This window comes from Siniperca chuatsi, linkage group LG21 (assembly GCF_020085105.1).
Source record: "Siniperca chuatsi isolate FFG_IHB_CAS linkage group LG21, ASM2008510v1, whole genome shotgun sequence".
NCBI lineage: Eukaryota > Metazoa > Chordata > Actinopteri > Centrarchiformes > Sinipercidae > Siniperca > Siniperca chuatsi.
The window spans coordinates 18,305,041-18,318,009 of NC_058062.1; the positions used below are offsets into that span (position 1 = coordinate 18,305,041).

A 12,969-nucleotide genomic window follows, 5' to 3' on the forward strand; every position below is an offset into this window, starting at 1 on the left:
ATTTGCTAACACATTCACCATATCAACTTCACAAGAATACTGTATGTCAGCTTGTGGTGCTGCCCCCAAGTGGCCAAAATTAATTGCAGCTTTAATGAATTTGTGGGACTGTAATTAATTAATTGTAATTCATTTAATGTACTGTATCCAAGCTTCAATCCAGCTACATTATTGACATGATAAAACAAAAACATAATAAATATGCATTACAAAAACAGCCCTACATTTATTACAAGTAATCAACCAGTTAAGTGACTATGACTTGATTGATTATAAAAAAATCTTTTAATAATTAAAAGTTGCTTTTCTGCCGTAGTCGACCTCCATTCATACCAGAGGAGAAACTGAGCTAAGTGAAACACCATCCGCCTGCCGTTCAGTACAATGTGAAGTTATGGAAAAGAACAAGTAGGAACAAGATTAATGTCACTGCCTAGAGCAGTGTCTGAAGATGGGAGACCAGCAGCAACGTTTAAAATAACTCAGACTCACCACAAGTCAGTGTGTTTTAAAATGGGGAAAAGGAGCTGTGAGAAAACTCAGTGTACTCTGAAGGAACAATGGTCTGTAAAAGAGAAAATACTGATGAATATGGACTCACTTTCCACCACCAGTGAGCTTATATTTTGAAAGTTAACTTTGTAATAGCATGTAATGATAATAAAAAAATACTTAATATAACAGTAATAAGAAATCCACTCAATTATGGAAATATTTTTAGCAGGACATTTAGGAGTAATTGGAGCAAACAACACATCCACTGGGCCTTGCTGATGCACATATCCTACAGCCAGGTTTACCATTACATAATCACACCCTTCACATCACCAGCCTCCTAAACCAACATTATTTCTCACCGACATAACTGCGGAAGGCACAGGCTGAAATTAGACAGACTTATGCATTAAATGGAGTTATGCATCAAGGTACTCTGCAATGGTGACTTCCCTCTGTGGCTGACCTTTTCAGAGTGATGCAGTCTCTCTCATATACTGGACAGAGCCTGTTTTTTCACATTCATATTCACTAATGGAGTTTTCATTTGATTTATACAGTAACTGAATGATAAGTGGCGGCTGCTCTTGTGCTGCAGCTATTTCACAGTTCAGTGAGTCAAGGAAGTGCCCATTCATTACGTACGCCTGGTGAAAGACTAGAATGATAATGTGAGCAGCTCAGTGACAACTGTTCATCCCAGCAGCATAAACTATGTGGGCATAGCCAGGCATACATGATGGACAGTATGGAAGCGTATAAGGGACTATATTAAAATGATAATGTAAACTTGAAAATGTAATTCCACAATAGCATTATGATTTCCACATATGTATGTGTTATTTGAGATAAAAATGAAAATGCAATAATCCAATTTTCATTTTCACATACTTATGGGCATTCTATGACTATATTAAAATTAAAAAGTGGAAAAGCTGTTTGACATTTTGTTGTAACCTGCTGTACAGTGGATAATATTCAAATGTGAATTCCAATTTTTATAATGAAAATGAAATATAAACAATGTAACCTGATTTTCCATTTATGCAAGCAGTATTTAAGTAAAAATGAAAATGAAAATGCAATTTTCTAACAATATTAAAATGAAAACAGCATTTGACGTTTAATTTTTAAAGACTTAACCTGCTGTACAGTGGACTATATTCAAATGCAAAAAGCAAAACAGCGCCCCCAGTCTATTGCATGTACATTTATATGTCACCATGCTCTTTTGGGATCAACATGAAAATGAAAATTTAATATGTCAGTGCCCTCATTAAGGCGGGTCTTCAGTTAGGATGTCACTTGGTTGAACATCTGCTGCTTTGCTAATGTGCGTAGTCCACTTGTGGCAAAAGTGCATTTTTTTTTTTACTGTCTTAACTAAAGCTATATGAATGTGAAATAGTCACCCACGATCAGTGTCAGTATGCTCACCTGCATTTTATTTTGGTTTCAATATCATTAGCTAACAAAGTGCATGGTGTCAGAAGTAAGTAAAGGTTTTTGTGAGTGTGATACAAACACACCCCCAGGCTGCTGACCGTGCATGTGTGTGTATGAGATGCAGTATTTTCTTGTACATGAACATATCATGTGCAAGTTTATGTGTTACTATAAGTTCCCATGCTCCTAGGACAAACAGCAGCGAGGAAACTGTGGTTTACTGGTCACTTGTCAGTGGCTTCTCCAAAATCCATGTGTTTAAATCAACTCCCTGGGTAGATATCTCATCGTCAAAGCCTGAAGCCCCCTGGATGAACCTCTTGGCTGCTGTTTTTTTTTTTTTTTTTGCTTCATGTATTTCAGGGGGACAATTTGTGATTATTTTCTTATCTTGTCTATGTGGGTTTTGTATGTGCAGGAATACATTGCAATAGAATTAGGAGGAATACAGATTCTTTGGAACAAAAAAGATGGATGATTTCAGAATCAAAGCAATCAGTAGGGACAGTACAAAAATTATTGGGCGGGGTGAGGGGGTGGGTCTTTGTGGGTCTTTAAAAATGTTTTTCATCCCAATTTCTATTTTATTTTAGCCTTTTTTTGATATTGATAATAACTATATAAATAGCTACATCAGGGTTATGCGAGTCAGGCATTGTGTTGGTTATATGACTGACAATCAGACATACAATTAGTTCTAACATCATAAGCAAAGTGATACTTATTTTTAAAATTTTGAATCTGGGGTGGAGTAAACTGTGTTCGAATTACACTGTGGCTTTTGGGGGAGCCCTATTTTTCCAGGGTGGGGGGAGGGAGGGTACTGTACACATGCATGCACATACATAAATGTGCTTGCCTACCTGAAAAATATACTATCAATACATTTCAATTCAAGAATATTTAGCCAGGGACAAAACAAAAAACACAAGTCACTCAGTGGCAGTAAAAATAAGTAGGCAGTAAGTAGGCAGTAAAAAATAAGTAGCTCTTTATCAAAAAATTGTGGTTGAGTGTTTGGAATATTGTAGCATTTTGTTATGTTTACATTAATTTGGCAATTTCCAGTTTTACTGCCAATGTGCACATTGGTGCAATTATTATTGTTCCAAAGATATTAAGGGTTTAAATTGGGGTACATGATTAAACAAGTTGTACCAATTCAACACTGTTTGAAACTGAGATGTTATTGGGAGGGTGTAAGTCAAGGGGAAATATTAAAAAAATATTAATAATGCTGGGGAGGGTCTTGATTATTTAAAAAGTGAAACATAAGATTCAGCCCACCTACCCACACCAATTATTTTTGTACAGAGATTTTTGTTATTTTTGTTTTAGTCACCTAAGAATAACAGTATGTCAGAGAAATTGCAATTCATGTTTGAACAAAAAAAAAAAAAAACAGAACCGCAAAATTATCAAGTGGAAGCATGATCGGGACCAGTTCCAGTGAAAGGAGGCCATGCCGTTGTTCTGCAGAATTAGATCACATTTTGTCTGATTAAAAAATGTTCCTTAGAAAGATTAAACTCTCTAACTTATTGCCTCTCCCAAGTCCCCACAACCACTCTGCCGAGAAAAACAGATGGACATTCTTTCACCGCGTGTGGTCACTCGCAGGGTGATTAGGGTGAGCCTTTACAAGACTGTGTAGGCAACGGGAGGATAATTTGAATACTTTACTTCACATATCTAGACCTGTATTATGTAAAGTATTCACATCCAAGTGAAAGAGCAAGATTTTTCTGAGACACACGAGAATCGAAATCTTTATACAAATCCAGCTGTGCCTATCATTTAAGACAAAATGCCAGAGACTTTGCAACAAGGGGAAATAACTGTCATTTCAACCCATTATCATGGCTAATATCTATTTTTATCAAAATGTACATTCCTTGCAGTGAACAATTGATTGTATATACAAACCAACGAGTATGACATGCATGATTATGCAAAAATGTCTGGACTAAAAGCATGGTAATTATGAGGTTTTTCACAAATAAATCCTGGATATTTTGTGGCTGTTTTTTTACAGAAATGCAGAGAATGGTGTGACAAACAAACTGCAGCCAGCCATATCTGTCCCAGGCTACCATGCTCTTCTGATGCTGTGGATTATTTGAAACTGTGACACTGAAGGAAGGCCTGTCACAGTCAACAGTCAGGGGCACTGGCTTTTGGATGGACACGATGACCCTCAGGAACACACGGCTTTTTCCTGCAAGGAAACGGTGTTTCTGTAAAACTCTGGGTGTTTTTACTGAGTCCAGGGCAGTACCATTCAGCCAGCAGATTCCTGTGTAATGAAGTGAGGCATTCAAAGTCCAAAACACAACCCTGGACAAGTTGGTGCTCTGTGTGTCTGGGGACTCTTAGTCAGGGGAGGGTGGTTTTCAGAAAAGTTTGAATTATTGTTCAATTGATGTGTGTTGTTGTCCAGTGCAGTGTACAACACAAAACTCATAATGCTTATTTACAGCTGTTTTGGTGTGTGGTTTTCTGTTTTATGGTGTGTCCCTTTGGTGCAAATAAAAATATATGCAATCAACGTGGATACAAAAGTAAATAGCATCCATGTGGAGTTAAGACACAGCAGCAAAGACTGAAAATCTCAACTTTTTCTTTGCCACACTGAGAGGCCATCTAGTGTGAGCTTTCCATGATTATGTCTACAGACAGACAAAGGCGCACACAGAGGTGTAAAAAGTTCTTCAAAGCCAAAAGAATCCGACGTTTTGGTTATAAACCCTTTACTAAACATTTTTTTCACCTTTTACTTTGGTTTAAACCAGTTGGTTTTGCATGTTTATGGAAACTGTCTAAAGATATTGTAAGATACTTTTTTTTATACATCTAATCTGAAATGAACTCCTTTTGTGGTAAAATAAAACCGTTTTTTTTGTATGCTACTGTAAATACAGTGAGTTATTCATAAAGAATCAAGAGGAAAAAAATAAACATCTTTTAGATAGCATGAGCACATCTGTCGTCGAGGACTTGTGACAGATTTTTGTGTCGCTACCAAAGAAAAGAAACAATGTTTTGCTCCTTTTGCTCTTGCCGTGTTAATATAAAATGGCCCATGATAAGCATGCCTCCCTGTTTTGTTTTGTTTTGCAGAGCAGACCTGCTTCCTGCCTCTTAATCCTAATGGCCTGTCCTCTCAGCAGATCACTCTCCTGTGCCGTCTCTTCTCTCAGGCTCCTTTCCATTCATGAACATTGATTCTTCCATTTACCCAACTCAGGTGTTAATCTTAGCCAAGGTTCCAGGTTTTATCGCACAGCAGACTGAAAACAATGCATTAACCCCAGCTAATACTGCTGAAGCTGCACATGTCTCTAATGGCATGTTGTCTGGCTCTTTGGCAGGCTTTACATACCTGCCAAGTACATGCCGACGTGCACAGCCAATGTACAATTTAGCGTCAGAGGTGTGCTTTTGAAACACATTATTAAAAAAAAACAGTTTTTATTAAAATATACTGACATGTGTCATGAATACATGCACACATGTTCCTGTCCTCGCCTCACTGCACTGGCGGTCAAAGAGGACCTTTTTCGACACACAGCTGCACTGTGTATATGAACAAAGAGACGTATTGTGTACATTAACGCATAATTTTACAGCAGAGCCCTTCAACTGTTTTGACATAAAGTGACAGTGAAATAAGAAGACCTCTCACTGGAGGAGGAATTTAAGATAAGCGCAAAGATATGCCTGACTGGTGATGATGGGAACCCCAGAATCTTTTTATCATTTGACAATGTAGCCTTAGCAGTTTGTATGCGTGCTTTTCACTAAATAATACCGGGATTTTACTCATTTGAAATGCCCAGTGAGCTTTTCCGCCCCGAGGCGAGGCCTGGAGCATTAAATCCTAATTTCCCCAGCAGCAGCAGCCTGGCCAGTCCTTCTGGAGACCTGGAAAATAATTTGCAGTCGCAGCTGCAGCTACAGACTGTGACAGGGATGTTTGTAGTGGCGGAAGCACAGCTGGTTTACATTGATGGGAGCTGACCACAGGGCTGTTGAGGTTGTTCAGATGAGGCTCAGTAGAGCAGGGGAGTGTTTTAATTTCTGCAGAATTAACAAACAAAGGGACAAGTCTCTCGAGCAGGAAAAGCTATTATGTAGTGCAGGTTCAACTACCTAAGTCAATTCAGCCAGCTTTTACTTTGAAGAGTCTAATCTGGCATTAATCAGTATAGACTATAACTAGTGTATGTTTTAGCTGCTGTGATATGAGGTCATGCTTATTCTAGTTAAAAACTACATCACTGCTCATAAAGTAATACTTGAAAGGAGCTTTTTCCTGCAGCCTCAGGCAGGTCTGCCCTCAGATTTTCAATTCTACAGGTTGTTGTTGTTATAGGCTTAATATTTAAGCCCCTACATCTCATATTTGTTTGGTGAGGTGGAGTCAGGCATTTGAAATATTCATATTCTTTTCTCATTCATTTCTCTGAGTGGCACATTCATTCTGTCCGCTCCAGGGAGTCACTGCTGCGAGGAAGTTTGTGGTTTTCACTGACAGAGACGCCCAGAGGCCATGTGGGCACGGTGCAGCTCCCCCGTATAAAAGCAGCCAGCCGCAGTCAGGGTAACAGAGGACGTGCTTGTGCAATGTTACAGGGAGGCTGCTTGTTCTGACAGAAGAGTTTCAACGTAGTTGCAGAATGAGGAAACACTTCAGGTGAAGAAGTCCTCTTACTTTGGAACAAACCAAGAAGATAATCACAGACCACCTGGAATAATTTTAAGCTATAAGTAGCTTCAGTTATGAGTAATTGTCCAAATCAGAGTGATCTTGATCATCTCCATGGATTTCTTTTTTCAAAGGTAGGTTAAATATCTTTCATGTCATCTTGCACAAATGTTATGCCCTGGGGCTATCATACCTAGTTCAATTAGTTGATTTTAAAATGTTAACTTTGGTAAAATAAAAGAAATACTAACAATTTATGGTAACATTTACAGTTTGGATTTAATGAAACTATTTGTGGTCACGATTTGCCCACAAATTTGAAGAACATCCACTTTTAAGCATAAAAACATTTTTTCATGTAACATTGTTTTTTGTAATTTATTAAGTTTTTATGTATGCAATAATATATTAATACCTTTTATGGTAGACTCAAAGCATAACAAACTACATGTTGCAAATATTATGCATGTAAAAATAGAGATTAGTATTAATAAATAAAGGACAATAAAAATAACATTTGTGTAAAGAAAAACTAAATGAAATCAATACCTACAAAGAATAGGAAAACTTTAAACACTGTACAATACATAATCACTTTGAAAGAAAACAGTCAGCTACATAATATATAGTAAGCCATAGTTTCAACTATCAATATGCCTTTATTATTCATATGCTGGATCAGTCATTCGTCCTCTCCAAGCAAGCCCAATATGTTTCTCTCCACTGATGATGATCAACACAAATACAACAAGTATATCTGATCTAACACAAACAGTTTTGACTGTCTGTATATAAATAAATGTACTAATTTCCCCAATGCCTTGCATGTTTGCATGTATGACTTGTTACTCAGTATGGATTTAATGATTTATTATGTTTTATTTCTGCTGCTGCATGGTAACAATGTGTTTACAGGAATGGGTGCAGCAGTGTTCCGTGGCAATAGAAACTGTCCAAACTTGTTCAGATTTTCCATGTTGTCTCGTATTAAGAGATAAGTGAGGCTCTTTGCACCTAAACCTCAGAGAGGGCTGAGAGCTAATTTGTTGTGTTTTAAAGTTGAATCACTTTGTCCTGAGCAGCTTTGCTTGCCTGTAGAGACGACAGTAATGCAATGCCTTAATAGAACTTATCCCCCACTGCGATTTTTATATAATATCTGAAAACCTGTTAGGTACTGTATGAAAATTATTAGGTGGGGAAGGGGGGCATAAAAGGGAGAGGGTATTATATATTTTCTTTTGGCTAAAGGCAGCACAGTCTGACATTTCCAGGGATTGGGGATCTTTTATTTTTCACCCCTGGATTTATATTTTGTTTGATATAGCTAATAGCTACATAAATAGCTACATCAGAGTTATGCAACTCAGCCATTTTGTTGGTTATATGACAGACAATCAGACATACAACTCACCTTATACATAAATTATAACGTCATCTAATCTAATTGATTTTTATTTTAAAAAATTTGAATCTGGGTGGGGTAAAAATATTACAGCTCAAATCCCTCAGTGCCTTTAGAGCAACCATCTGTGCTCAGATCACTCAGTGGCAGTAATAACCAGTTTAATCTCTATAAACAGATATCTGCATATGAATGCAGAATCTGTAGGCAAGGAAGCGTTCTGGTTTCTGTTTGTAGTCTGAGTAGTATTGACCTTGTGATAAATGATCACATTTGAGTAGATGTAGGTAAACGGTCCGTGTGGAGAGCAAAAGAGGCGTAACGCATTGGCCGAAATACAATTTTGGAACCCATCGGCTATCGTCTAATGACGATTTAGCATTTTATCAATCTAGGAACCCTAGAGATTAGCTTTTTATTAGCATTATAGCCGATGGGTTCAGAGGTTGCTAATTGGACTGTAAACAATGACTGGTGCACGAAAAAGGAAGTTTTGGCCGGAAGTTATCCGGATATCCGCTGGCTACATCAAAACACTGCCCATTGTCCCCAGACGCTAAATCGTTAGACGATAGCTGATGGGTTCCGAGATTGTAAGCAGTTAAAACAGAGAGTAGCTGGAATATTCAACATTTTGTTATTGTTTGCCATAAATCCCGCAACTTATAGTTTCATTTCTAATGTGTGTATTGGTGGCTGTAATATTGTTCCAAAGATATTAAGATTTGAATTGGGGTACACGTTTGAAAACATATCAGTTCAATACTGTTGAGATATTGGGGGATGATGTTGATTATTTTTTTAAGATAAGAGCATAGTCCAAAGAAACTATTAATAATGCTGGGGAGGGCTTTTTTCAAAAGTGAAACATAAGATTCGAGCCCCCTACTCACCCCAATAATTTTCATACAGTCCCTTATCAGTCAGCATGCTGATCCAGTCTTTTTTTTCCCTCTCAGTATCTTCTCAACCCGAGGAACCACATCAGGCCCAGAGCCCAGCGGTGATGCTGGCAATGCAGCACAACAACTCCTCTGCCTCCTTTCCCCTTTCTAACCACACCACCCTGGCGCAGGAGCCTGAGGTGGAGGCCGTCTCACATAATGCCACCCGTCCACCGAACAATCCCACAGCTGCCGGCCTCACCATGACTCTTGGCATCCTGTTCAACGTGGTGGCCCTCGTCATTCTTGCCAAGGCTTACAACCGCTTCCGTCGGCGGTCAAAGGCCACTTTTCTGCTCTTTGCCAGCTCTCTGGTGGCAACAGATCTGGCTGGACATGTTATCAATGGAGCACTCGTGCTGAGGAGATACTCAGCACGCACTGTGTCCACAGTTAATCCCACCTTGAGCTTTCAAGATGATCCTGCGAAACCGGATGCCTCTTGTCTGTTTCTGGGAGGTTGCATGGTGTTCTTTGGCCTGTGCCCCCTATTCCTGGGCTGTGCCATGGCTGCTGAGCGCTGCCTGGGCGTCACCAGGCCTTTGCTGCATGCTCGTCTGGTGACAACAGCAAGGACAAAGATGGCACTGGCCCTGATCTGGCTGCTGGCTTTATGTGTGGCTCTTCTACCCTTCTTCAGCCTGGGTGCCTACAGTTACCAGTACCCGGGAACATGGTGCTTTTTCAGGGTGATTGAGGGCACTAGGGCGACAGATCTGGCCTTTGTGATGCTGTTCTCTGGACTGGCTTTAAGCTCTCTGGCCCTGGCCTTTGTGTGCAACACCATCAGTGGGATGACGCTAGTGAGAGCCCGACTAAAGAAAAAGTCCTGCTCCCAACGCCGCTCGGCCAGGTCCCACGACACTGAGATGGTGGTCCAGCTCGTTGGCATCATGGTCACCTCCTGCATCTGCTGGAGCCCTCTGCTGGTGAGTGCCGGGGAAATCATTTAACAGACATTTAATCACAAAAAGGCATATTTTAACATGATTAAATGTCATCATATTGATGTTTGAGTTGTGTCTGATTTCTCAAATGCTTGATGAGACTGAAAGTTATTTTAGATTTTAGGAAATCACAAACAGCTTCAAATACTGGTGCTATTTTTTCACTTCATAAATATTTCTGTTTTCAAATGTGGATTAACATGTCAATACACTCTCATAAACATCATATTATCATATTTATTTAGAGAGATTATAAAATTCTCTGCATCTTCAAACACGACTAATTTTATTCATGTTTGCGCAGCTTTTATTAGAGTGAAATTTATACTGGCTCATGTCAGAAGAAGTGATTTGTTGATTAGCTGGCTGCAGAATCATCATTTAGATGACTAATGCTCTACAGCTGATTGACTGTTAATAACAGAACTTTGGCAAATGTTTAGGGATTAAATTTCATACCAAAGAACAAAGGGATCAGCAGACCTTTGAAACATGGAAACTATTGAGGATTCAAACAACCTGGTTATGTCGTGCTTATAATTGCACCCATACACAGTACAGTCTGACTGTAAAAACTAACAAGGGTGCTATTCAGAACAGCAGGAAATTTGAGTTTCACAGTAATTCAGCACCACTGTTTTTTCAAATGAGGTCATTCCAGTCCACCAGGAAATGATCTTATTTTAATTTCAATTACTGAGCACTGACAGAGTGTTCTGTCCATGACAGTATTAACATTAAGAAAAGTTTGTTGCCTTGATAAGATTTAACATTCCTGTTGGCTTAGCAGCTGCCTAAGAAATGTATATTTCTTTAATACTGCCAAAAATATTTTAAAATCCCTTAACATGCAGTTTTCTTTAAGGAAAAATCATCTTATTCCACACTGTCTCTTATTCGTATATTCAGTATATTCTTATTTTAGCTCTTTATTGGAGCTATATGATGTTGGAGTGAAATATTCAAACCCAAGACTCATCATTTTTATGGCTGCACTATTCTATCAAATGGAAATATTCTACATGTCTTGTGCATCCTTTTATAGACATTTATATATAGAAACTAACAATGTTAGGCTGCACAGCATGAGTTTGTAATGACTAGCCCATCACGGAGATCAGAGCTTTAAGGGGTTAAACAGTAGCTATTATCATGTTTTGACACATGTAAGATCTTTTTTTTTGCACACAAAGGAAATAAAAGGACACTTTTTAAACTGCTAAGATACCGAAAAATGTGTTTACATTTTGAGATCTATCATCTCACACTGCAACAAGTATCGCAGATTCTTCAGGGTGTGAGCTTGAAAAGGATGCAATGCAGTTATAAAATGTCAGTTGTGAGCAAGAGCATATTTGCAATAAAGTATTAGCAAAACCAAAACACAAGCATCTCTTTATTACATGAAATATTGACTAACATTTCAGTTTACTTGCATATGTGTTAGTATGAGTTTATTAGCTGGTACAGGATGAGCCTAAACTTGATTCTTTGTTTTTGTTTATAGATCTTTGGACTGATGTCAGCCACACGGTCCTACAGTGGCTTGCTGAGCAGTGACAGAGACACTTACAGGGGCCTGATGGTGACAGGTGTCAGGATGGCAACCTGTAACCAGATCCTGGACCCGTGGGTCTACATCCTGTTGCGACGCGCCATCCTCAGGAAGATCTACAGCCTCACTAAAAGGCAGGCCAGTCTCAAGGGAAGCATGTTCCGCTCTGTTCGCTGGGACGTCAACTCCTTTCAGAACTCAGAGAAAAACAGTGTTAATAAGATTTAAATGGACCTATAGAGGAAGAGAGGGGACGTGTCATCTATCACCTTTTAAGGGATGCTCCATCACTTGCCAGCCGGATCACCACTGAGCCCAGCAGTCTATCATCTGGATCAGAATTCAGTGTTAAAAGGTCCCAGTGAAAAGAGTTTTCTCTCTTGGCTGATAGGAATGAGAGCCATAGTGGTCTATGTGTATAAAGTATAAGTGTTGGGATCCAAAGTGGTTAAAAACTTGGAAGCAACATGTTCCAGATTTGAAATATCACTGACCAGCTAATGATAACCTCTTGGGTTGTTGTATTGAGCCAGTGTTAAACTGCTAATAGTGTTTATCAGAATGGAACATGGACCATATACAGGACATGTTCGCATGGCAGTCTGTCCTCTATGAGAGCAGATAAACAAGATTTTGTCGGTTGGAGTATAATGTGTGAACTTGTCGTTGACGTGAAGACTGTATCTAGTCTTAAGGCAAACATCTCAACTCAAAAGTTTTGTCTGTAAATGTGCCGTTTTGTTCTCTGACATAATGTAAAAGTCAATGACTTGTGTAAATGCTCACATAAGAGAGCAAAAAAAAAAAAAAGGCTGTACTTTTACCTCAGCTTGAAGATGTGAAGAACACCCTGTGTGTATCCAATGTAGTGCTGTGACATTAATGTGAATGTGTGTCTTTATTGCGTGTTATTTTCCCAGAGTGCCTGGGGACTGGAGAGAAGCTATGTGTTGCAAAAGCTAATCAAATGTGATGTTGTTAAGAAAAGGGAATGTAAGATTATATAATAAATGGTTATCTGTTCATGTTTCATCTCATTCTGGTTTATAATTGATGTCATATATTTACAACTTTGTCAAGATATGGTAATGTTTCCTATATTCATCTATATTGTGCATGAGTAAGGTGAGGCACTCTCATGTCTGGTCTGTTAGCAACCGGTTAGCTTAGCACAAAGACTGGCAGCAGAGGGAACAGCTAGCCTGGCTCTGTACAAATGTAACAGATCCATCCACCAACGCCAATCGCCAAGGCAATCTCATTTACTTTATTTCAAGTTTCAGTTAGTAATGTAGATTTGTGTTAGTTCTTTGCAGCTCCCTGAAAACAAAGGATGTGACATGCCATTATATTGTGCATATGTTCTGAATCAGGCTAAGAATGTGAGTCTTCTCACTCTCAAGACAAGACACACAAGACACAATGTACACTGGCTCTTTTATTATGCTGCCAGTGATTCTCCATGCAAG

At 38.9% G+C, this 12,969-nt stretch overlaps 1 protein-coding gene across 1 annotated transcript; it reads left to right on the forward strand.

Annotated features, from left to right (window-relative positions):
- Window positions 1-6,538: 6,538 nt before the first annotated feature.
- On the forward strand, window positions 6,539-12,523 carry LOC122869465 (prostaglandin E2 receptor EP1 subtype-like). The gene is made up of 3 exons (XM_044182521.1): window positions 6,539-6,783; window positions 9,014-9,927; window positions 11,453-12,523. Exons 2-3 carry the CDS (start codon window positions 9,061-9,063, stop codon window positions 11,726-11,728), a joined length of 1,143 nt encoding a protein of 380 aa, XP_044038456.1. The 5' UTR covers window positions 6,539-6,783; window positions 9,014-9,060; the 3' UTR covers window positions 11,729-12,523.
- The last annotated feature ends 446 nt before the right edge of the window (window positions 12,524-12,969 follow it).